Source organism: Xenopus laevis, chromosome 3L, assembly GCF_017654675.1.
Source record: "Xenopus laevis strain J_2021 chromosome 3L, Xenopus_laevis_v10.1, whole genome shotgun sequence".
Taxonomy (NCBI): domain Eukaryota; kingdom Metazoa; phylum Chordata; class Amphibia; order Anura; family Pipidae; genus Xenopus; species Xenopus laevis.
The window spans coordinates 121797233-121822332 of record NC_054375.1 but is presented as its reverse complement, the minus strand read 5'-3'; the positions used below and the strand labels follow the sequence as shown (position 1 = coordinate 121822332).

The 25100-nt window shown below is 38.0% G+C and overlaps 1 protein-coding gene across 4 annotated transcripts in view; it reads left to right on the top strand.

Annotated features, from left to right (window-relative positions):
* Window positions 1-25100, top strand: part of adamts17.L (ADAM metallopeptidase with thrombospondin type 1 motif 17 L homeolog) — a 143391-nt gene that overhangs the window by 11828 nt on the left and 106463 nt on the right. For all 4 annotated transcript variants that reach the window (XM_041586874.1, XM_041586872.1, XM_041586873.1 and 1 more), the window contains 5 exons: window positions 496-670; window positions 7915-8090; window positions 10924-11007; window positions 12563-12717; window positions 14198-14241. In XM_041586874.1, coding sequence (XP_041442808.1) covers window positions 529-670; window positions 7915-8090; window positions 10924-11007; window positions 12563-12717; window positions 14198-14241 — 601 coding nt within the window. In that variant the 5' untranslated portion in view covers window positions 496-528. The remainder of the gene's footprint in view (window positions 1-495; window positions 671-7914; window positions 8091-10923; window positions 11008-12562; window positions 12718-14197; window positions 14242-25100) is intronic.

The following is a 25100-nucleotide window of genomic DNA, read 5'->3' as shown; positions in this document are numbered from 1 at the left end:
TAGCTTTATAGTTAGGAAATTTATATCAGAATTCTCTTTTTAATAGTCCATTGGTAATGATTTTTCACTGGCAAACCTGCTCTACTGTCACATGGGAGCTGTAGACCTAGCAGGTTGATGCTACTAATGCAGTCACATGTGGTATCCGACATTCACTGCCCTTTTGGGGGTACAGAATTTAGAAATGTGCTAAAGATGGATATACATATAAACAAGCGGATCTTTACCCAATAGATTCTGGTTGTTTTCCCAGATACTGGCCAATCGCCACATCTGAGGGCCTTTATTTTATAGGGCCTATATTTCAATGCTCATGGTGACGTGGAAAAAACACTTTTTGCCTAATTTACAGCTGTATATTTGTCCATTAATAGTAACTGGAAGCTCAATTATGGTTATCCTACAATATATCTATGTGCCTTTTATTAAAGTGTAATGTACACATTAAGTTATAGTATTCCATACCTATTAACATGCAAGTTGTCTCTCTCTCAGACTGGATATATTCACATAGGAGAGGAGCAGCTCATGATCCAGCCGATCAACAGTACAACAGAGTCCAAGTTTCCGTTGTCTGGAAGAGAACACATTATAAGGAGGAAGCGTTCCGTATCGCCCATCTCACTTAGCCAATCAAATGTGGAGCAGAGTAACTGCCATGTTGTATCAGGTGGGTGTGTTTGTTGCTGTTCTCTAAGTGAAACATGGGAATAAAATTAAGATCAAGCAAGGAATGGCAGATAACCTGGTCTTGGGATGTTAGAGCAACACTTGCATGCAGAAATAGAGTAAAACTGATCCATTATGCACCACTAATGGGGCAACAGGGACGTGAAAAATGTATATGTAGTATGGAGAACAATATTAACTGTGATGTAACCAAAGGACCAAAGTTACCCTAGATTGTCCAGTTTACGTCCTCTAGCTGTTGCTATATAGTCTGGCCATATTTAACGAACAATACACAAGTGTATTACTCAAGGAATGTTTGTGCACAAGTAGCTTTTATGAATAGCTTCAATAAATAGAAACAAATGCTCTGCATTTGTGATCTTCAGTGAGCCCTTAGTACTTTTTGCTAGATACTTTTTCCCTGTGATGCTAGAGGAGCTGGGAAAATACCCCTCTGTACCATTGGTTTGTAGGTTGTTAAATGCCTGAAAGTGCTCTTCTGTGCTGACTGTTGTATACAATCAAGAGCAATGCATTTTTTCTTATCTGACTGATCTAAAAAAGAGGCCTTTTGGCACATGTAGTGTTTTCATCACAGCTGCTTGTGGCACTGGTTAAAACAGTTCTACCTGATTATAGACCTCTTCTCATTTTACTCATCACAGCACTACCAGTTGCCTTACACAGGCAACAACCGGTCCAAAACGTGGCCATGTACATAACTGAGAAGTAACCATGGGTATAAGATGACCTACAGCCTCTAGGCAAGAGAAATTGCCTTTTCAACATTTCAACCTGTATCATATGTACTTAAAGCAAGCTAGTCAAATTGTAAGTGTGCCATGGCACCTTGTTTCTTGCCAATCTATATGGTTTCGGAGCTTGGGCAGCCTGAAAATAGAGCTTGATTTTTCACTGGGCACCAGAGAACAAAGACTTCCAGTGCTCTGTTACTGGTCTGGACTGGGATTCAAAATAGGCCCTGGCATTTCAAGTACACAGAGGTCTAAACACACCCCATCTATGGCAACTTACAGCAGTCCCTCTGGCATTTGCCAGAACTCATAGATGGACAATTGGGGCCTGCTTTGTGAAGTATTTGGGCTGAATTTTTGGCCAATACTAAATTGCCTTTTTCAAAATAACTTTTGAGGTATATGGTCCTGGGATTGGATTATCCTAATTTAATATATGAATTAGATTTGCAGATTTACAGATTTGCCCACTACAGTAGGGACATTTTCGGAGTGCAATGTGGTAACAAAACATGGAGAATTGCACCAGAAAAGTGCAGTAAGCTCTGTGCCTTGCCTCGTAAATGTTCTCTAATGTACATGCCAAAATATCATAAAAACACTTGCCATTTAAAGCCTAGGTAAGCCGTAAAGACACATTGCATACAGCTGGTGTGCACATCTCTTACAAACAACTTTTGCTTAACCTTTCCAGTCCCTTCCAGCTTGTGGCATCAATTTGGCCTGGCAGTGCTCAAGTGTGCAGGCTCTTTACTAAGAAGGGTACACAGTGCAACATGCTCGGACCCAGAATTTGTGAGTAATTTTTGTGAGTTGGGACCCAAAAATGGGTGCTCCAATTTAATGAAATGAAGTTTCTTACTGTGATAGAAAATGAGTTGCATAACTGGTTCTAAACCAATTTTTCAGGCACAAAGCTGATCCATTACCTTAATTCTGGACTCATACGAGATAGATTAAGAAATACAGGTATAGGGTGTTCCATATGCTTAATATTTTCATGTAAGCATTTGTATTGTATATTGTGCCCTTTATAAAAGCAAAAAAAGTAATGTTTTTTTCAGTTGGATAGATGAACTTTAAGCCCCCATTTTGTGGTCTAGTATTTGCTTGCCCACCCCATTTACGTTTTTAATAAAGCTAGAGATGCATTGACTGTATTGCTGTGCTATACAGACAGTGGTAAACAAATAACTAACCCCTACTTTTACATTAATTGCTTTTCAGACTGAGCTCCCCTCACACTGTGAGGGGGTAAAACCATTGCAATAGTTGTCAGAGCATGTACCATTTAGATTGAAACGTTCAGGATTTCATTTCTCGTACTAGGCTAACCCCAATGTGTTCTAATTAAACATTAATTCCTCTTATGCCTTGACATGCTTTATAATTACATATAATTATCCTTTTAGATGTTGCTATCTTTACAGTAATGAGCAGGATTTCCGTTTTTGCTTCAAATAAGCCTAAAAATAATTATATTTCCTATATTTCTCCCCCTCAGAGGCATTTATATAGCCTCACCCTGGGTGGAATTTTGGCGTGATCTAATATTTTCGGTGATCTAATATGCATGCATGTATCCAAATAGAAATATCCGTATCATTAATGCCAGGGAAGCCCCATGCTGCGACCATAAATTGTAAGTAACTATTTTATTTATAGAGTAGTAAAATAAGCTATGTTTTCATGTTAAAAAAAATAGAAAGATGACAGGGAAAGTCTGAAATTAAAATGACTATAGGGTATGCGGAGCTGACTAGACCAGCTTTTTATATCCATCTATTTATTCATGACTTGTAATGGAAATTAAATACTTTAAAATGTTTTTATTACATTAAAATGCTGACATAATAAATGCAATTTCCCAAGGATAATGCTAATATAAATGCTTTTCTGATGCTACGTTTCCCTCCTGATTTGCTTTAAGATTAATTTCCTATGCATACATACCCAACAGTTGGAAACCTGTGTGATTTTTAATCATGCTTTTTAAATCTTCCCTTAGTAAGTGCAAGCCCACTGGAAACTTTAAGCTGCATAGCCTGACAATTTTGTTCTTCTACAGCCCATGTCCTTTTATAAAGCTAAAATTTTGCTTAGGTGCAGGATTTGTAGTACCAGTCCTGTCAAAAAAAATGGAAATAAAAATCCCCAGATATGGAAGATTATGAATTCCATGTAGAAAAAGAGCAGTTTTTATTAGAAAACAAGATAATGGAAATTCGTAATGGAAAGGAAAGCTAATGGAACAATGCTCTGTCAGGCTGCAAAATAGTCAAATCTTGTGGAATTCGTTATACCTACAAGAAGTAAAATAATAGCTTTGTATAAATGTGTTGCTAGACCCCAGCTGACATGTGGGGTACAGATGTGGGAAACGGGAGACATCGAATATAACTAAAGGCAGATTGGCATTTGATCACTAAGAGTTGGAGACCATCTGGATGTTCAAGCGATAAGCTATCTAACAGTTGACAGGAATAATATGAAAGTGTAAAGAAGCACTGATAATGATCTATAATGGACTGTGAATGAAATAGCCATGCCTCATGTGTTTCATGGATCAACCACTTCCTTCAAAGTGCCTGGCCCCGACTATGCAATCCAGCTGTAGTCCAAAAAGCCTCCATGACTGAAGTGCAGTTATAGGAGTTTAAAGCAGCGATTTCTTATTTAAAATGTGGACCCTTTCTGTTACAAAGGGTTAAGGGGACTGGGGAGCAGAAGCCCAAATATAAATAAACATTGTCAGGTCGTGGAAATCTCCACTAGTACCCATACAGCTACTCCAAAACAAGATAAACTGGATTCTAGTCAATGAGAAATTGACAAGCATCCTAAATGAAAAACAAACAAGATTTAAAAAAAAATATGGGACCCATAGATACAATACATTGACCCCTCTGGTATAAACCGTGCCTTCCACTCCAGCTAAATAAAAGGATATTGGAAATGCATACGGGTTAGTGAGCAAATAAGAGCCAAGCAGGATTACTACCTATGATCTCCACTCAATATAGTATACAGAACGGGTACTAACTTACTCACATGCTCCCCAATAGAGACAATCATAAACATGACCGCATACAAGGTTTATCCCTTTTAAGGGAACCCAATGACCCAGAGACAAACTAAAGGAGGCACGCATTAAGTTGTTTGATGGTTTCGTTTTTATGGTTACGTCTTGAAAAAAAATTGAACATTTTGGTATTTAAAACCTGTGGAGATTTTTATTCCTTATTAGAAAACTTGATCATCCAAGGCTACCACAGCCCTTTAGAAAGGAAGATCTGTGTTGATAAATCTCAAATCACTTGGGTGCCAGTGGTTCTTAATACAACATGATAACACTTTATTATCAGGAGGTTACACAATCTCTTTGTGATTTCTACTTAGATGGTACTATCATCATTCGTTTCATAAATGCTTCACACACTTTCATAGCTCTGATGGTACTCTTACTCGGTCACAAGCCCAGTGTTCAAATTACCCTAGAGGTCATACTCGCAGATCATTGAACTTGTCCCCATCTCAGACTCCTGAGCCTAACCCAATACTGGTGGGGGAACTGCAGGGTACTGACCTTTCCTGGCCTCCTCATTGGATCCTCAGGCTGTTCTTGTATTTGGTGGAAGCTGTATGTTTAGTTGGTAGAAGTAAGGACCAGGATTACTTTGGAAACTGTACTGAAGTCTATCCATGCAGCTTTTTCTTAAGGATTCTGAACTTGTAGCCTAAAGATAGACAGATGAATTACTGATGGCTGCGAATTGCTTTGCCTTAGCTTAGCTGATCTCAGAATGCCTGTGTTTGTGATTTATTTTTGTAACTGACAAAGTTATCCACTCTCTGCCCTTCTGTGTTAATAAGCAAGTCAGACACAGGTACCAGCCTTTCTGTCATGCTGGAGCCCAGCTTTTCCTGGGGGACAAGGTTCCTTATGTGTCAGTTAGTCTACCAGTGATGTCTAGCTGGACTGCAGCGTCTATTTTTAAAGAAGTGTTAATGCTAACTCTTGGGAATTAGCTGTTCCAGCAAGACAAATGGAGCCAAAATCTGTGGAAAAAAGAACAAATACATTTGCTTCAGACTAAGAAATAAAGACAAGATCTACTGGTTCTTAATGTTATTTATTTCTTTTAGTTTGGGGGGGGCATATAAGTAGTAGTGATGCAGCCAACAACAGATCCATTACAGATTATGAAGTATATGTTTGTGGGTGACACAATCCATTTGCCATTGGGCAGTAATAGAGCTATTAAATGTACTATCTTTTACAAAAGAGACGTTTGATATACAGTATCTCTGGCTGTAAATCAGTCCCCGGCCTTAAACTGCGATATAAATCTTTGTGGATCTGACTACATAGATCTGAACCAAATCTGTTTCTTTTCACAAACTGTACCCAAACCTTTAAAATAGCATATTTGCTGGCATCGTTAGGCAAAATCTCCAAATGACCAGTTTCTCTGTAATGCTTACAGCGGGGAGCCTCTGTTACTGCATTTAGCAACTCACTGGGGAGTGGGTATGGCGGAAGCCCAGGGGTGTACCCATAGACAATTGGAGACTATGACATATGAAAGAAGTTTTTATGGCAAAAAGCAATAATCATGGTCAGGCCAAGGTCGTCGCTAGGAAATCCAGGAGGGTCAGGAGAAAATGGGGAACAAGGCTAGGAACCAGGATAGCAGGAACAGGGAACACTGGAACAAGGTACTCAGGAATAAGGTCAGCAGGTCATGCAGGGGGTACAGGAACAAACACAGTGACTCCGCGCTGACCAAAGCTCAGGGCTGGGTTTATAAAGGGATGGTGATGAGAAATGGGAAACGAGGTGGGTGGAGAACAGGGAGGAGACAACTATAGACCAGGAAAACAACCGAATCTATAGCATAGGGAACAGGACCAGCCCTAAGAGCCTCCAGTGGCTCATGGAGTAGGTGCAGCACACATGGAGCGCACCTATTACAGTTCAAGTCCCGGGCTGATCCTGACATGTACAGTGGATTCCTTACCTAGAAGTCTCCTTCTAAGGGCAGTGGTCGATGGGAAGATTTGTCACCCTTGATTATTTGTGCATGACTGCAGGTGATAAATTGGAAATAAGTGCAATCGCTTGCAGTAAAACCAATATATTGCGAAATCACATGGTTACCTCCCGAGGTAACTTCGGGTGACTTCAGAAGAATGAAGCGATGCATTGGTTTTAATGCCAGCGATTTATTTCCAATGGAGATGCATTTTTAGGAGACTTGTTGCCCGCAGTCGTGCGTTTTTATTGCAGGTGACAAATCTCCCCATCCGCCACTGCCCTAAGTAGTACTGAACTACAGAGACTGGCTATAGTAAGCCTATGTCATATAAAGAGAATATTATGCAAAAGCCAGATTTTTACTAGCCTAGACCTAGGCATGTCTGTTAGTAAGAATTATACATTGCTTCAATCCCTGTGATGATGTAATAAACCACACCAATATGGGCCTCACCTAGGCTACCATGTAAATAATATTTTACAACTGTCTTTACAATCAATCCCAATCTGATGATGGGGGTTAACCCTGCCCCTGCTATGCTGCTTCACCTACACCAGGGTATGATACTAAAATTTCTGTTAAGACAAAATTCATAAATGCAGTGATATTAGCATTGATGGGTACTGTAAATACTCAGATTGCTGTATAAATGCCAGCTTCTTATTTCTCAAATAAGAAGCTGCACACAGGATTCAGTGCAAAAGAGTTTATTAAACTAATCACATCACAATTGCGGTTTGACCTTTATCATGCCATTTTAAATACAACTCACTCTTCCTGTTGTGTGTGTGTGTGTGTATATAAAGTGAGATACAGGACATGATGTCATTGAATTCGCTCACCACTGTCAAGGTAACTTGTGACATCTGTCATATGGTACACAATATACAATAATATTAATACACCTCAACTAGACCATCAGAATATATCAACATTATAAAAAACAAAAACAGGGCATAATCTGTTATAAACCTGCTGGATAAAGTGCTTTCAATTTATTTATCCACCATACACCCCTCCGGGTCAGAAGGGGTGGTGACCAGGAATTGAAACTCAAAAGGATGGAAGTATGGTGGATTAATAATTAATATTATCCACATAGTTGCAATCGAGATGTGATTTGTTTAATATACTCTTTTTTTGCATTGGATCCTGTGTGCCGCTTCTTATTTGAAAAAGACTGTATTGAGGATTATGGAGAGGTGACGGTGTTGCTGAACTGCTAAGCACCAGGACAAATATCTTAGCCTTCATAGCTTTTCTAGCAGGAAGGCACTTGTGGCGCCCATTTTCTGTTGGCCTAATGATTTATGTACTGGGTAAGTGATACAAGCAGAGATACACTGTCAATTCCTGAAATATTCACAGCCCACTGTGCAATTTGACCTTCTACAACCCAGGAATACATTTCTAAATAATGAATAGGGATATTAAATGACCCTTTGCAGGGAAGAAGAAAAAGCAGCGGAAGAGGGAGGAAGGAGAAGACTGGCGCGGACGCAGGAACGCAATCCGACTGAATGAAGAGCACAGCGTGGAGACACTGGTGGTGGCAGATTCTGACATGGTGCAGTATCATGGAGCTGAGGCTGCCCAGAGGTTTATTCTGACTGTTATGAATATGGTAAGTACTCTTGGGGTGGGAAAAAAATTAAGTTTCTAGTCGTCTGTGGGAGCCAGGGACTTGCTGCCTAGTAGGCGCTTGCATTGTTTGTATGGAAATAGCTCTCTGTGCACATGTATATCATATCTACACCATGTGCTATTTCAACTGCAGCTGTTTCGGGCCACTCCGTGCTTGGAGCCTATGAAGACTGTGTGGAATCTGATTTGAGTCTGTGTCCCTTTCATGGGACAGCATGATGTCACCAGCCCCAAATAAATAAGCGTAAAGCTGAAACATAAGCACCCAGGGTTACAGCATACGTTATTTGCAGAGTGCTCGTTTATGTGTTTATGGAGGCTCACAGGATGCGCTCACCATGGGTTTACTCCTTAACTGTCTGGGTACTGTAAATACTTCATGCAGTTCACTTAAGATACCGCCACATCTGTCAACAAAAATACCATCATGGATACATTTCTTTGAAATAGTCGAGTGGCTTCTTATATGAATGCTGCTTCTTTCACTGCTCACATTAACCAGCTGGGCTCTCCAAGGATCTTGTGAAGGTTACATTTTGTTTAACCTTACATTGTAAATAGAGAGCCATTCCTTAAATCATTTGTAAAGTCTTTAGTCAAGCATGATTGCTTAACCACACCAAGTAGAGTGCTAGCAGTCAGGCAGTCTAGCATATTCTAGAAGTCACAATGCATCAGTGTCATAAACTGCTGCTTCAGAGGTCATAAAGCACCCCATCGGTTTCTGACTTGCTTGAGCTCTGTGGAGTGGAGGGTCATTCCCTTTGCAGCTGAACACTAGGCTTACCATGTCATGACTAATGTAGGTCAAGGAAACAGACACTGGGGCTACAGCCTGACCCATAGTTGCACCATCCTAGCAGGCAGGTCATTTATCAACAGTGGGCAAATTTGCCCATATGCAGTAACCCATGGCAACCAATTAAAATGTTTAAAATATTGTTCTACCTGCAGCTAGCTGAAACAAAAAAAAATCACGGATTGGTTGCTATGGGTTACTGCCCATGGGCAAATTTCCCTAGTGTTGATTATTGAGCCCCATAGGGTGACCGATAGTTACTACCCCCAGAATATTGCAGGCACGCAAAGTAATGTGCTGTTTCTGTTATATACCTGGGTTGGTTTCTAATAAAAAAAAAAAACTGATTTAGATGTTGGGCACTGTATGTCAGAACATTTGCATTCATTGATATCAAAAACAAAAGCTTAGTTATTATAAAAAAACATACTTGTTCTGAAGAGCCCAAAGGCAATGTGGTTTTTAATTCTCATGCAATTTAATGCAATCTATGTCAACAATACATTAGAAACATATAAACATAAAATATAAACATACACATATAACTAATTCCAGTGAGCAAAGCAGGAGTTTAAGAAGGAGTAAAATAAAAATATTTCTGTTATATGTATAAGTGCAGAGCTAGCATGGGAGAGAAGTTACAAGACCATCCTTCTTAAAAAGATTTTGACAGGTTTGCATTTCTTTTCTTAATTTTAAAACAAGAATTATTTGATTGAGACTGAGAGATGACCTTTCCTTAATTCTGAGCTTTCTGGAATAACAGTTTTTCAGATAATGGATCATACCTGTATGTAAGTTTCTCAAGCAATGTGATAGACATATTCTATATCACTACAGTACAGCATATTATATGCCAAGCATGATGCATGTGAACTGGGCAAAGAGCAACAATAATGAGCCCAAGTTCATTAAAAGAAAGACTGATACTTTTGATAGCAATAATATTTACAAATAAGATCATCCAATTCTGCACATGCAGAAGCCAAATTCTTCATAAGGGACACCTGGGAGATTGGTATGGTGGAGGCGTAAGTCTTCTTTAGAAAGTTCCATGGCTGGTGCAGAAAGAACCCTAGCATTTGGTTTCACTGGGGTTATTTAACATTTTGTATTTTGTCACCCAGAGAGAATGAGATTTTGTTTGTCACCTAATGTAAGCTGCCTATAGTTGCATTATATAGGGAAAGCCTTATCATTGGCAAACAAAGATGGAAACTGCCTTTAAGGGGAATTCTGTGTAGGCAGAGCAACCAGTGAACGCGGAAAATGTATATTCTGCCAGCACAATAAACAATGTGCTTATTCTTGCCTGATGGGTAATAAAGATGAAAATAAATTTAGTTGTAGTATTTCAACCGATATAAAAATGCCTGATCATCTCCAGAGATTATTTTTACCTCTCAGCATCTTATTTTTGTGTGGCCCATTGGCAGCGACTACCAAGTAGTTATAGAATACGTGAAATTATTAGGCTAGGCATTCAGTATTAGGTTTCGCCTTTGAATTTATCTGGATTGCAGCATCAACCCTCTAAAAAGGGATTCTTGTAAAATACATGTTGCAGATTACTGATTAGTAATTACTCCATGATTGCATGGTAACCACTACAGCATGTGGAATGCCCAGGAACTAATTGCTAATCAGTTCTTTTAACGTTTTGGGAGTGTCTGACGTTAAATGGATTATGTAGTAACTGCAAATAAATGTAACCTCTAATCCAAACACATAAAAGCACTGGTATTCAGTGAATGCTGTTAAAATCATTCAATAAAAAAAAAGTTTATCTTTGTTAGGCAAATTAAATGCATGAAAAGTATTTACATGTATTCTTTCCTTTAAAGTAACCACTTAGTTTTTATATTATATTATTTTATATTCTGTTTTCATCTTCAGGTCATGATATGACTATTAGGATTTAAATGCAATTGATACAGAATTCATTGTATTAATTTACAGTAGCTTGTAGCTAGTGTGATTACTTATAATATAATGTTTCCTTATATTTTCATAGGTATACAACTTGTTTCAGCATAAGAGCCTTGGAATAAAAGTGAACATCCGAGTGACTAAGCTGGTTCTTCTGCACAGTCGACCGGTAAGAAATGAACTGAGAAATACTTTGGGCATTCCTTCTTATTTTCTGTTTAATTTTTCTGTTTTCATTCCAGCTATAGTTTCTTGTAAGTTTAGGCAAGTAATGTTGTTATTTCCACAACATAACAAGGAATGGTTCCTCAAGTGCTGTTAAAACATAATAGTATTAGGTGGATTTTATTTGTATATTAAAGTACACTGAAGACCAGTTTCATATTGCATTAGAACAGTGGTCCCCAAACAGTGGCCTGCGATCAGCCTGTTGCTCACCAGCCCCTTGATGTTGCTCCCAATGGCCACAAAGCAGGTGCTTATTTTTGAATTCCAGGCTTGGAGGCAAGTTTAGGTTGCATACATAGGCTCTACCAAATAGCCAATCATATCACAGAACATTTTTCATGCTTGTGTTGCTCCCCAACTCTTTTTAAATTTGAATATGGCTCACAGGTAAAAAAAAAAAAAAAAGAGGAGACCCCGCCTTAGAATATCACCGTCTATAACAGCAGTGTCCAAAATTTTTGCAACGAGGGCCAGATTTAGTGAGGTGAAAATGTGTGAGGGCCGACCATTCAGCCTGACATCCATTCCGAGATAGCTAGCTTGTGATTAGGATCATTCACTCCTGGAGATGGACGCCTACACGACGGAAGTGGAGTCTGTTTGGTCTTATTCTCCGCGCCTCATTTAGACAAGGAATCGCACAGCCGTAGCAGTAATATTTGGGCACATGATTTGTGAAATGATCATCTATACTGCTGCCTGTGTGCTGAAGGTGTTGGCAAATAGACACGTCTTTAGTTTACTGTTCTGGTACGTCAGTACATCCATTACACCTTCAGCCCTGAAGACGTATACGAGAGCGGCGCATCATTACTTATCTATTGCTAACACCTTCAGCACACACGCAGCAGTATAGATGATCATTTCACTAATGTGCCCGAATATTAAGGCTACGTGATTCCTGATTGCACTGTGCTGTGGGGGGGGGGGCACATTATTATTAATTTCATGATGGAGGCTGAGGGCCAGTGTAAATTTGAAAATGGGCCGCAATTGGCCCACGGGCCTGATTTTGGACATGCCTGGTCTATACAATACTAAAAGTTTATGGACTACCCATTTAACCCAATTGATTGATTGGTGTTTAGCATTTGAACAGGCAGTCTGCCAGTATTTTCCCTCTCAAGTCTTTGAAACCCTATTATTTTTGATTTTTATAAAGAAAAGTGATAGATGAAGAATGGGAGAATTTGGGGGTCCTCAGCTGGGATCAGAGATCATTAATATGGGGCTTGTATAAGTTTTAGGGCCAGCAGAGCCCTTGTTTATTGCTTAGGAACATCCAAATGTAGGGGCCTTGTCTATATTATATCTGCATACTGCATGAGCCTGCATCAAAAAGTGACAGAGGAAAGATGTATGTTTTTTGCATAACAGTATTCTAGCTAGAGAGTGACACTGCTAAACCAGCTGGAGCTGTACTTGTGGCATTCTTGTGCATTATTATAACAAGGGATCACGTCTTACCCCCTGCTTGCAAATCATCTGATTTACAGGCCAAACTCTCTATTGGTCACCATGGTGAGAGGTCCCTGGAGAGCTTTTGCCACTGGCAGAATGAGGAACATGGAGGAAGCAAGTACTTGGGGAACAACCAAGTTCCTGGAGCGAAGGACGACATTCCTGTAGATGTGGCTGTGTTCATGACCAGGTACAATGAGCACTTCAGCTGATTTTTCAGACAGCTCTGCTTTGTACAAAATGTTCTATGTTTTATTTGGCAGTTTCAGAAATTAAGGTATTCATAAACTAGAAGTCTCCATCTTTCTTTAATATTGTGTGCAGTTATTTTCCTTTTGTTGCAGGATTTATTTTTACTTATCTGTAGGCTTTGGTTACATTAGCTCCATGTGATTTATCCTGAATCTCTAATGTAGTGACTACATAGGAGGATGAGCATAACCAAAGCATAAAAGATAAGACTAAACAAACTAATAACCTTTAAGTGAATGATGAATGAACTACACGCAGTGAACACATTGTATAGAGCTGCTGTAGCCTTTAACTGGTACATCAGCTTTATTTAAACTCCAATCTTGTCCTTAGACAATCCTTCTGTTAATGCTCTGTAAGGTTTCAAATTTAGTTATTGCTACTTTTTATTAATCATTTTTATATTCTGGCCGTCTCCTATTTATATTCTAGTTTCTTATTCAAAACAATGCATGTTTGCTAGGGTAGTTTGGACCCTAGCAACCAGATTGATGACATTTCAACCTATAGAGCTGCTAAATAAACCGCTAAATAGCTCAAAAACACGAATAATAAAAAAATGAAAACCAATTGAAGAATTTCTCAGAAGTTCGATCCCTACGTCATACTAAAAAGTAACTCGAAGGCTAACCGCACCATTGCAGTGCCGGAATACTGAGTCTGCAACCGAATACACTATTTTGGGATTCAGACGAAACCTTTGTGAAAGAACCAAACCCTAATTTAGATATGCAAATTAGGTATAGGAAAGCCTAAAGAGAACCATGAGTGCAGCTCACAGTTAAAAATGTGAAATGCAACCATCTTCAAATATGCAACATTTTGCGCATATGTATAATTCCAGGCGCATTCATTTGTTTTAGTAGATTTTAATTTGTCCTAGCGGATCCGCTCCTACATGTAAAAACGCACATTTTGGTGTTTTTTGGTAGATGTCGGCCGATAAAATGCTGATTTTGGTATTTTCGATAGTTATGCATTGGAACAAAGAAGAATGAATATGGTTGCTGAAATTACATGAGGATATCTTTGTGTATCACTATGTGACATTATTAAGGAATTCTTCCACTATTGGCCTTTTTTTCAGATGGATGGACATATTTGTTGTAGATGTTTTTGGTGTGAGTCATTACCATTACAATGCTCAATTATACATTGCTACAAAAGGTTTACTGTTATTTCACATTGTCCTATTACATGTTGCAGTGTGCATGGCAAAGCTTGGACTGAAATATGTTGTGAGGGTTAATTGGAAATGTGAATTAGTGCAAAGGCTTGCGGGAGAGTAGAACAAATAATGTGCAATATAAAAATATGCCTGGTTGATATGTGCCCTTATGTATTGACATTGAATGGGAATATACTATTCTTTCCTTAACCAGCGATCGCTAAGTTTTATTGATGTCTCTTTTTTTCAGGACAGATTTCTGCGTCCACAAAGATGAACCATGTGATACTGTGGGTAAGTGAAAAGTACCAGAAAATCAAATCTTCCTTCAAGTAGTGCAACAAGGGGCACAGCTTCTTCTCTATTCAGTATGTTTAAATCATGTGGCGCAAAAATAAAGTCTTTAGTAATCAATTCTGGCAACATTTTCCTAGTGTGCAGGGGAAGTAGATCTGCAGGGAGCACTAGGGTCATAATGAATAGCTGTTCTGTCTCACACATGTATTAAAAGATTTTTTTTTTCTCTGAATCTGTAAGAATAGTGAATTGAAGGCAAGGCTCACAGTGAAATGGTGTTCAGGCATGGAGTGGGAGTAAGAACGGCTTGTGGATTTTGGAATTGAATCGTTGGTTCTCAGCAATACCTATTACAGTGCATTATTCTTTTCAGCAGACCTCCAGAACACATAACATACACACAGTTATTTCCTGACTTTATACTTTGCTACTTGGTTTTAGTGGGTAAAGCTCAGTGCCCACTGCTGTGGTGCTGTGGAATATGTAGTGCACTGTGTAATAATAATTTTAAAGGAACATAAACCCCTTGAAAACTTACTTGAATTCATCTAAATACTGAATCCTCCACCACAGGTTCTGGCTAATACTAAAACAAACCTGAACCAATACTTGCCTATTTCAATTTGAGCTTCCTCAACATGCACCATCCAAATAAATGGGTCTCCTTCAAGCCTCTAGCACTTTAAAGCCATGTGACATTTAGGATTTTGCTAGGGTTAGGGCTACGCATTACACCCATATGTAATAAAAGGCATTACACTTTCCCAGGAGCAGTAACCTATAGCAACCAATAATAGTTTGCATTTAAACAGATGACTAGAAAATTCTACCTGCTGATTGGTTGTTATAGTTTACTTCCGCTGGCCAAACTTAGTGCCTTTTATTACATAACCCCATATGGATCTGGCAAATCCTAAATTCGTTGTATCAGTATATTTTAAATTAGTTTTATCTTTTGTATTTGAAATATTGAAATTAAAATGTATCATTTGTATTAAGACCTTACCCTTTCTTTTCTAAAGGTATTTTTAATGTTACATGCAGATTCTACTTTACCTACAGCCATTTTTCTTTGTTTCTCATATACCTGTGTATCTTTATATTCATGGGCAAAGCTTGTACAAAAATTCTTGCCCACTATAACGCTAAGCCATTTGGATCATTGTGCTGTTACCACAGTTTGTTTTGGGTGTTTCCCCCCCGTAATAAAAGAAATGGGTTTGAATGCAGTCAATGCAGTATCAATCATTTACAAATTTTTTAGTAATGGGCAGGCAATACAAGTTTAATTGTTTAGACTTTAATCACTCTTAGATGCCCGGTATCAGATCTAGATATCTGTTACTTATTAGCACTTCAACTGAGATATTGGAAAAAAGAGAAAATTATACACTCCTAAAATGAAGTTATATACTTGTCAAAACCATATTTACAGTTGATTAAAAGGCTGTCTTTAACTGTATATGTAAATGTATTCTGTCCCCAGATCACCCAAAACAAATTGGCTTCATGCCTAGTAGACAGAATCGAGATGTTATCTTTTGCTTAACCTGATCCTGGAGTTCATGATTTCAAAATCTTCTATATTTGATAGAAAACATGCCCTGAACTTAATCAGCAGTAGCTATGTGACAGTAGTAAAAGGAAGGAGAATTACCAAACAGACAGATGGGGTCAAAATAAACAAAATTTTTCAAGTTTATGATACTTCTGTGAATAGTATCGCTCACATACCTACAGAGCAACAACTGTGTTTCTTTGTAAGCTAGTAAAACTGAAGTTTAGCAAACAAATTAGATAATGCTACACATTATATTTTAGGAATATGCCAGCACAAAGCTTTATAAATAATACAACATTTCTAGCCTTTTTAAAATAAAGTTAGTTAGTATAGTGTTGTCTATCAACTTTTACATAGAGTTGCTGTGAAAAGTTAGAGAAGCTTATTGTATGTCGTTTATTGTACTTGAATGCCACTGCACCTGAAAGTTTTTTTTTTTTTTTGCAAACAAAATTATAATATATATATATATATATATATATATATATATATATATATATATATATATATATATATATATATATATATATATATATATGTATGTATTTCACAAGAGCCATGAATATCCTGTAAATTATATCCTTCTAAACGTGAGTAGTGATGTAATCAGTTATAAACGGTGAGTAGTGATGTTATTTTTGTTACATGACTCCTAAAATTGTGTATTATAATAAATAAAGCACCCCTTGTTGGAAAATATGAGGATATTAGAAGTAACCTTGGAGTTCTATGACCTGTATAAAAGCACTCTGCCTTCAGCCTCGTGTTTTATATGGTCATGGAACTCCTTGGTGACTTATAATATCCTTATATTTTACAATAGGGGGTACTTTATTCACAATTTTTTTTTTTTTACACAGACATACCTGACTCCACAGGAAAAAAAAAGGTAGTTTGTCTGTGTGCTTGGTGGGACCAGTTGTGCACCCCCTTAGGCTCACTGTGTAGTAATCCCTTCCTCACCTTGTTTCATTATAAAGTAAAACCGGGTGAGGTAGAGGTTCAAGCTGAATGAATTCATGTAAAAAAGGGGGGAGGGGTTATACATATTCTTTAAGTCCTTTAATTTATGCCATGGCCATGGTCAAATGAACATAATTTAAGCAACTTTTCAATTGATCTTCGTTATTTATTTTTTTACAGTTTTTTTTTTTTTGTAGCAATCTATACTGGTCTTTTGTTTTGCAACAGAAGATGTAAGTGATGAAACTGGTCAGGCAGTTGAACCAGAGCATGTTGAGTAAGGTATGTCAGGAATGCCCAATAGGTAGACCTTGATCTACCAGAAGTTCTGTTGAGCTGTTGACCAGTAGATTTCAGCAGTCCAGCATGGACCATAAACAGTCACCTATTTGGAGATTTGCCATTATAAAGATTTGAAATGAACTGTATTTGGCCACTGGTAGTATGTTATTTGATATAGCAATATGTGTTTGGTATAATAAATAGAAGTTAGAGTTTTGATTGCAGGGTAATACATGAGGTGATAGATCCAGCCGACCCAAGAATGGTAATGTCTGGGCCCTCCTGCAGTAGATCAGTAGAGTGGAGACAGGGTAGACTAAGCAGCAGATTATTTTTCTGGCACAGAAATCATGAATTGGCTAATTTTGAATGTATATCAGTGCATGTTTATATTTAATAAATGCAAGTGAAGCTTGTTGTAACATTTTTTAATCTAAATATCCCTAGTTCTATACTATTGTGCTCACAGCAGGAAAGCTTTCTTATATCCCCTTTCTACCCATGTCTTATGAAGGTAAATGCTCTGCTTTTCTGCAATCACCTTGACAGAGGTGATCCTTACTGACCGCCCCATAGCACATACAGCTGTTCCTAGCTCTCCATATACAGGGAATAGCTTTCATTTATTACCATTACCCCTTGGTACCAGGTACTTTTAGAATCTATACATTGGCTTGACTTGGTTATATACTTCCCATATTCATTGGCAGATATGAGTGTATTTCTATATGCGTTTGCAGCCATAATTTATATTGACAAGAATCCCAAATCCTGAAATTTTAATGAAAGAGTGCCATCTGGTGGTTGGGTTATCACAGAAGCATTCTCTTCTGTAATAACTTCTGAGTTCAGCTTCTCCTAAACATTAGAGACGCTTGAATGTTTCAGAAGAAAAATACAACGTGAGGCAGATATTATTGGGTGACCTGGGGAAATCAGACAAGATTCCCAGAAGTTGATGCATTTTGCAATTTAACAGCAGTAGTGATTGTCAAAGTGTTTAACAAATACAGGTATGGGATCTATTATCCAGAATGCTCGGGACCTGGGGTTTTATGAGTAATGAGTCTTTCTGTAATTTGAATTTTCATACCTTAAGTCTACTAGAAGATTATGTAAAAATTAAATAAACCCAACAGACTGGCTTTGCTTCCAGAAAGGATTAATTATATCTTAGTTTGGATCAAGATCATTTTTAAAAAATTGGATAGTTTGGATAAAATGGAGTCTATGGGAGATGAGATGGCCTTCCATAATTCTGAGCTTTTTGGATTCCTGGTTTCCGGATAACGGCTCCCATACTTGCATGCATATTTATAAAAGCTGACACCTGCCGTTCCCATCGAACAGACGAAGAAAACAAATATATATTTTCAGTGAGCGTACTCTTCGCTGATCAGCAGCCACACTACATGCTAACCTGTTGTGGAGGCTGTAGTGAATCCATAATCACTAATGCAAATCAGATGTAGGGATTAATAATTCAACAATAATTTTCCCAGTTTTAATTCTAAAACGATATGTTGTAGTTTATATCTGCAGTAGGCTAGTGGGATGTCCCTTTTGTTTCATAAAGACATGATACCATTGAAACACATGAATGTTAAATGACTATTTTCTGTCAGCAGTCTATTTGCAGTATAAATTTAAGACAAGATTAACTATATCCTAATATTGGGATTGATGGCAGAAGTAACTATCTTCTGATATAAGTATGGCAGCTGTCTTGCTGGAGGAATGCTGGGAGTGCCAGTCTTTGCCTGTCCTTGGGGAAGGTAACCTGGTCATGTTAAATATCTAAAACCAATATAACATACAAATGATTCTATGTATAGGAACTGCTGCATAACTACTATTTGATTTATTTGTGTCAGGTCTGTCTCCGCATGATTCTGTTTAGTGGAATATATCCATGCATTGATGTGGGGAATATAAAAAGCATTGTGCTCAAAGTATGTAGCCATTGGATAAACACAAGAACGTTGTAAGATAAACAAGAAACCTTTCTAATTTCTGCCACACACATACACAGTGCTGCTTCATCAAATCCACAGATAATATGAAATAAGATATACACCAAATAATGGTTAGATAAAGGTTAAACGGAAAAATAACCCCCCTTTTTGACATTCGGCTGGGGTTGTAAAAAAAAAAAAAAAAAAGTGTGCAAACAAATATATGTAACTCCCCTCAAGGCATTTTTAGAAGGATTGTAAGAGTAACAGAACACTGTGGAGAGGATCAGAAACATTGTGGACAGCCATTTTGAGACTTCTTGACACCAAGTCACCATCAATTTCAAGATTGAGAAGAAGGGAAGATAAATAGAGATAGAAATGAACCACTAACCTATTAATATTTATTATAGCAGGCCTAAAACATGACATTTAGAAAAAACTAAAATAAAAGTTTACGGACCACTTGACAAAACCCTTTCTATACCGAATGGGAGTAATCTTCAATAGTGGCTTCAATAGTGGTTCATGACACAACGCAGTTTGCTTCACCATATGCTGAAAAAGAGGGAAGCAACCAATCAGTGGCTGTTGGATCTGGCTAAATACCATATCCTTCACAAAAGTATTCAACCAAATTCCAAACGGAACCCTCATTTTCATATTTAACTTTGAAAAAACAAAACATTGCATTTTCCAGAGTTTCAAAGTCAGATACTTCACAATATTTCATATTTGGTTTATCTGAACACTAGGCATTCAACAGATTCCAAATCCTGCAAAAAAAAAGTGCTTTGAATTGACCAAATCCTGGATTTCATTCATCCCTACAGAAAATACAGCGCCTTAAATAGCATTAGCATAATTCTGTTTAGCTTGTTGTGCAACCAGACACTCATTTTGGGGTGTTTGCTCTGACACTGTCAAGCTATTGGTGGGCTTCCAGGGAATTGAAGTTTAACAAAGCAATAATTGCTGTTCAGACCTAGAATAGTAAGTAATGTTCATCTATTGCTTTCTCAAAGTGCAAATATGCCCTTTATGTCTCCAAAGCACAGGATGTAATTTGTGATTTATATACTGCCACGTTCAAGGCATTCATATTGCAAACAGTGGTCACACCAGATACATTTTGTCATACACTTGAAGGTTATTGTGGAGCTGTAAATACACTTACCCTGAAACATTTCATTTGACGTACCCTTACTACATACATGCATTGTACTCTAGGCAGTTTTAAGGGAAAGGAAATTAAATGTTATTTGTACAGGTGGAAGTGCAGTAGAGGGCATTTTCAGATGAAGCTACTTGTACATGTGAGGTTACTATGGAAAACTGCACTTCTAGGACAATTGAAAGTCCAGCAATTTAAAGTACAGGAATTTTTAGCACAAAATATAGGGGCAGATTTTTAAAATTTGAATTTTGAGGTTTATTTAGTGCAATTCGACTAGGGAATCGTTAAAATTCGATTCGCGTTTAAAAAAAAATAAAAAATAGATTTTCCAAATTTATCATGTACCGGCCCTTTAAGAATTTGAATTGGACTATTCAACACCTTAAACCTTAAGTAGCATCAAGTTTTTTCTCTGTATTCAAGTTTGCGGGTCCATCCCATTCACCCGAGTTTGAAAAATTAAAATTTTTTGAAAAATCTCGATTAGTCTTTTTTTATTTGAATTTCGAGTTTGAGTTTTTACAAACTCCCATGAACTCTAAATTTGACCCTTGATAAATCTGCCCCATAGTGTGAGACAGAGTTGGACAGCAGTTGGATCAGTAGTTGGATTGAAACTCCCAGCAAACATTGGACATCTCATCTAGACATCACTGCTCATCATTACTTTTGTAAACAAATCTCTTAACCTTCTGGCTATCACTAGAATATGTCTCTCTCCTACCGACACTGCTTCACCTGCTGCCCTCTCCTATGGAGGCTTCTCATTTAGTCATACCCCTAGAGGCCCCTAGAGGCTGGATTTGTTCTCTTCCCCCAAATGTAGATTTCAAACTCTAACCACACCAACTTCTCTTTCCTTCAATTCTTTTGAAGTCCACAGCATACGCTTGTTTTCTCCAATCTCTCTGCGTGATGCAGTCATATATCGTCCCCCTGGTTCCTACTCTACTTTCTTAGATCACTTTGATGCTTGGCTTCCATGCTTCTCTCAAGCAACACACCCACTCTCATTTTAGATGACTTCAATATTCTCATTGGGAACTCTGCTTGTCCAACTACCTCTAAATTCCTCTCACTAAAAACTTAATTTGGTCTCTCTCAGTTGACTGACTCTCCTACTCAAATTGAGGGTCATGCATTTGATCTTATATTCTGCTACTCGTGCCACTCTTACAATCTTACTAACTCTCCCTTCCCCCTATCTGACCATCACCTACTTTCCTTTCAGATAACACTTTCACCTGCTCTATCACAACATAGTTACATAGTTAAATCGGGTTGAAAAAAGACAAAGTCCATCAAGTTCAACCCCTCCAAATGAAAACCCAGCATCCATACACACACCCCTCCCTACTTTCACATAAATTCTATATACCCAAACCTATACTAACTATAGAGCTTAGTATCACAATAGCCTTTGATATGTCTGTGCAAAAAATCATCTAAACCACTCTTACAGGCATTAACATAATTGACCACCGCAACATCACCCGGCAGTGCATTCCACAACCTCACTGTCCTCACTGTGAAGAACCACCTACGTTGCTTCAAATGAAAGTTCTTTTCTTATAGTCTGAAGGGGTGGCCTCTGGTACGGTGATCCTCTTTATGGGTAAAAGGTCCCCTGCTATTTGTGTATTTATGTCCTCTAATGTACTTGTAAAGTGTATTCATGTCCCCTCCCAAGCGCCTTTTTTCCAGAGAAAACAACCCCAACCTTGACAGTATACCCTCATAATTTAAGTCTTCCATTCCACTCACCAGTTTAGTTGCATGTCTCTGCACTCTCTCCAGCTCATTAATATCCCTCTTAAGGACTGGATTCCAAAACTGCACTACATACTCCAGATGAGGCTTCACCAGGGACCTATAAAGAGGCATAATTATGTTTTCATCCCTTGAGTTAATGCCCTTTTTTATGCAAGACAGAACTTTATTTCCTTTAGTAGCCACAGAATGACACTGCCCAGAATTAGACAACTTGTAATCTACAAAAACTCCTAGATCCTTCTCATTTAAGGAAACTCCCAACACACTGTCATTTAGTGTATAACTTGCATTTATAATATTTTTGCCAAAGTGCATAACCTTGCATTTATCAACATTGAACCTCATTTTCCAGTTTGCTGCCCAGTTTCCCAACTTAGACAAATCACTCTGCAAAGTGGCAACATCCTGCATGGAACCTATAGTTCTGCACAATTTAGTATCATCTGCAAAAATAGAAACAGTACTTTCAATGTCCACCTCCAGGTCATTAATAAACAAGTTGAAAAGCAAGGGATAGGTACAGAGACCTGCAGTACTCCACTAACAACACTGGTCCAATTAGAAAATGTTCCATTTACCACCACTCTTTGTAGTCTATCTTTTAGCTCGTTCTCTATCCAGGTACAAATACTATGTTCCAGGCCAACATTCCTTAATTTAACCAGTAATCTTCTGTGTAGCATTGTAGCAAATGCTTTAGCAAAGTAAATCACATCCACTGCCATCCCAGAATCAAGGTCCCTGTTTACCTTCTAATAAAATTAAATTACATTAGTCTGGCAAGATCTATTACGCATAAAACCATTCTGACACAAACTCATAGTATTGTTATTTGCTATGAAGTCCAGTATCTTATCCTTTATTAACCCTTTGAAAAGCTTTCCTACCACTGATGTCAGACTAACTGGCCTATAGTTTTTAGGCTGAGAACGGGATCCTTTTTAGGGATATAGCAGCACCACATTAGCAATTCGCCAGTCTCTCTGCACCATCCCGGTGAAAAAGTGAATCCTGGAAAATTAAGTAAAGAGGGTTGGCAGTTACAGAGCTAAGCTTGCGAAGTCCCCTGGGATAAATACTATCTGGCCCCGGACCTTTGTTTATCTTAACATGTTCTAGTGTCTCTCGAATTTCTTCATGTGTGAACCATGCATCATTAGTTGTATTACTAGAAATGGGACTATCAATAAGGAAACCTTCATTAGCTGGTTCCTTATTTGTGTAGACAGACAAAAAATATGAGTTCAGAATCTGAGCTTTTTTTGTTCTCAGCACCAGCTAACCTCCCTCTGATATTAAAGGTCCCATCCCTTCCTGCTTATTTTACGGCTTGCTGCAATATCCTTTTCCATATCGATTTTAGCGTGCCATGCTTTTTTGCATGATTTATTGGCCTCCTTGTACCTTATAAATGATTTGGCTGTCCCAACTAACTTGAAAGCCTTAAAAGCACGTCTTTTCTTACCCACCCCAACACCATCCCTTCTATTGAACCAAAAAGGTTTTACTTTGAAACGACCGTTCCTTGCTTACAAGGGAATATACTGACTTGTATATTTATTAAAGGATAAGTAAACTTTTAAAATAAGTGAATGTAAAATGGATGAGGCGGCTATTCTAAGCACTTTTGCAATGTACATTCATTATTTATTTTATTTTTATTCCATGATATTAAGGGATACATGTATTGTTACTATGAATGAATTTTGTTACAACAGCGCCACCTGCTGGTCCGTTTCCCACCAGTCTGACCACCAAGTAGTCAAGGAAGTTGTCAGGAGAAAGAAAGAAGCTGATGTTCTTCTGCTTAGGAAGATGTGAGAAAGGTTTCTAATTTTATTCCTAAGCAAAGGAACATCAGAGCAGCCTTTCTTTCTTTCTTTCTCCTGACAACTTCATTGACTACTTGGTGGTCAGACTGGTGGGTAACTGACCAGCAGGTTGAACAAAATTCATTCATATTAACAGTACATGTTTCCCTTAATATCTTGGAATAAAAACAATATAAATAATGAATGTATATTGCAAAAGTGCTTAGAAAACCTTATTTTAAAGGTTTACCTTTAAGCAGCATTTTAAAGACTTCCCATTTTTGTTTTGTGTTTAACCCTATGAAAAGCATTTCCAACTTAATATGTTGCAGAGATGCCCTTATACTGTCAAGTTTGCACGTCTGAAATTTTAGTGTTTTTGTTACTCCCTTATAGAATTGCCTCTGCAACAGCATCTCAAAGGAGACCATGTTATGCTCATTATTCCCTAAATGCTCCCCCACACAAATGCTTAAGATGAGTTCAGTATTATAAGTTATTACAAGATCCAAAAGAGAGTTATTCCTAGTAGGTTCTTGAACGAGCTGGAATAAAAAGTTGTCATTCAGCATATTTACAAACCTACTAGCTTTTTTTTTTGTCTTGGCAACCCCATTACCCCAGTCAATGTCTGGATAATTGAATTCACCCATAGTAATAACTTGACCTAGTTGTGAAGCCGCTTCTATTTCTAAGAGTAGCTGGACTTTATATTCGTCACTTAAACTAGGTGGTTTATAGCATACACCAATGATGATAATTTTCTTTTTAACCTTTTTCCCAGTCAAAATCTCTACCCAGATGGATTCTACACCCTCACCAGTGCCAGCTATGTCTTCTTTAGTGCATGGCTTTAATTCAGGCTTTACATACAAACACACTCCTCCACCCTTTTTAATCCCTCTGTCCCTCCTTAAAAGGGTGTAACCATTTAAACTCACAGTCCAGTCACATGTATCATCCCACAACTATCTCTCTCCACCCACATGTACATAAACATCAACACATTTGACCCACAACAATTATCAACAGTAGCAGCACAGCGGATCTCTCACATTAACAACCTTTTTTGTCCGAATATGGCAACTTCTCTTTACAACGTTACTCTTTCAACAGCTCTTGACTCTCTTGCTCCTTCTACCACCCGTCACAGTCGGTCCAGCTTATCCCAACCCTGGCACACTAGTTTAATTCGGTACCTCAGAAGATGTAGTTGATCAGCTGAATGACAGTGGAGAAAGTCACAAACTGATTCTGACTTAATCCACTTCAAGTTCCTGCTCTCCTGCTACAGTCAAGCTCTATCAGTAGCTAAACATTTGTTATTCTCTTTT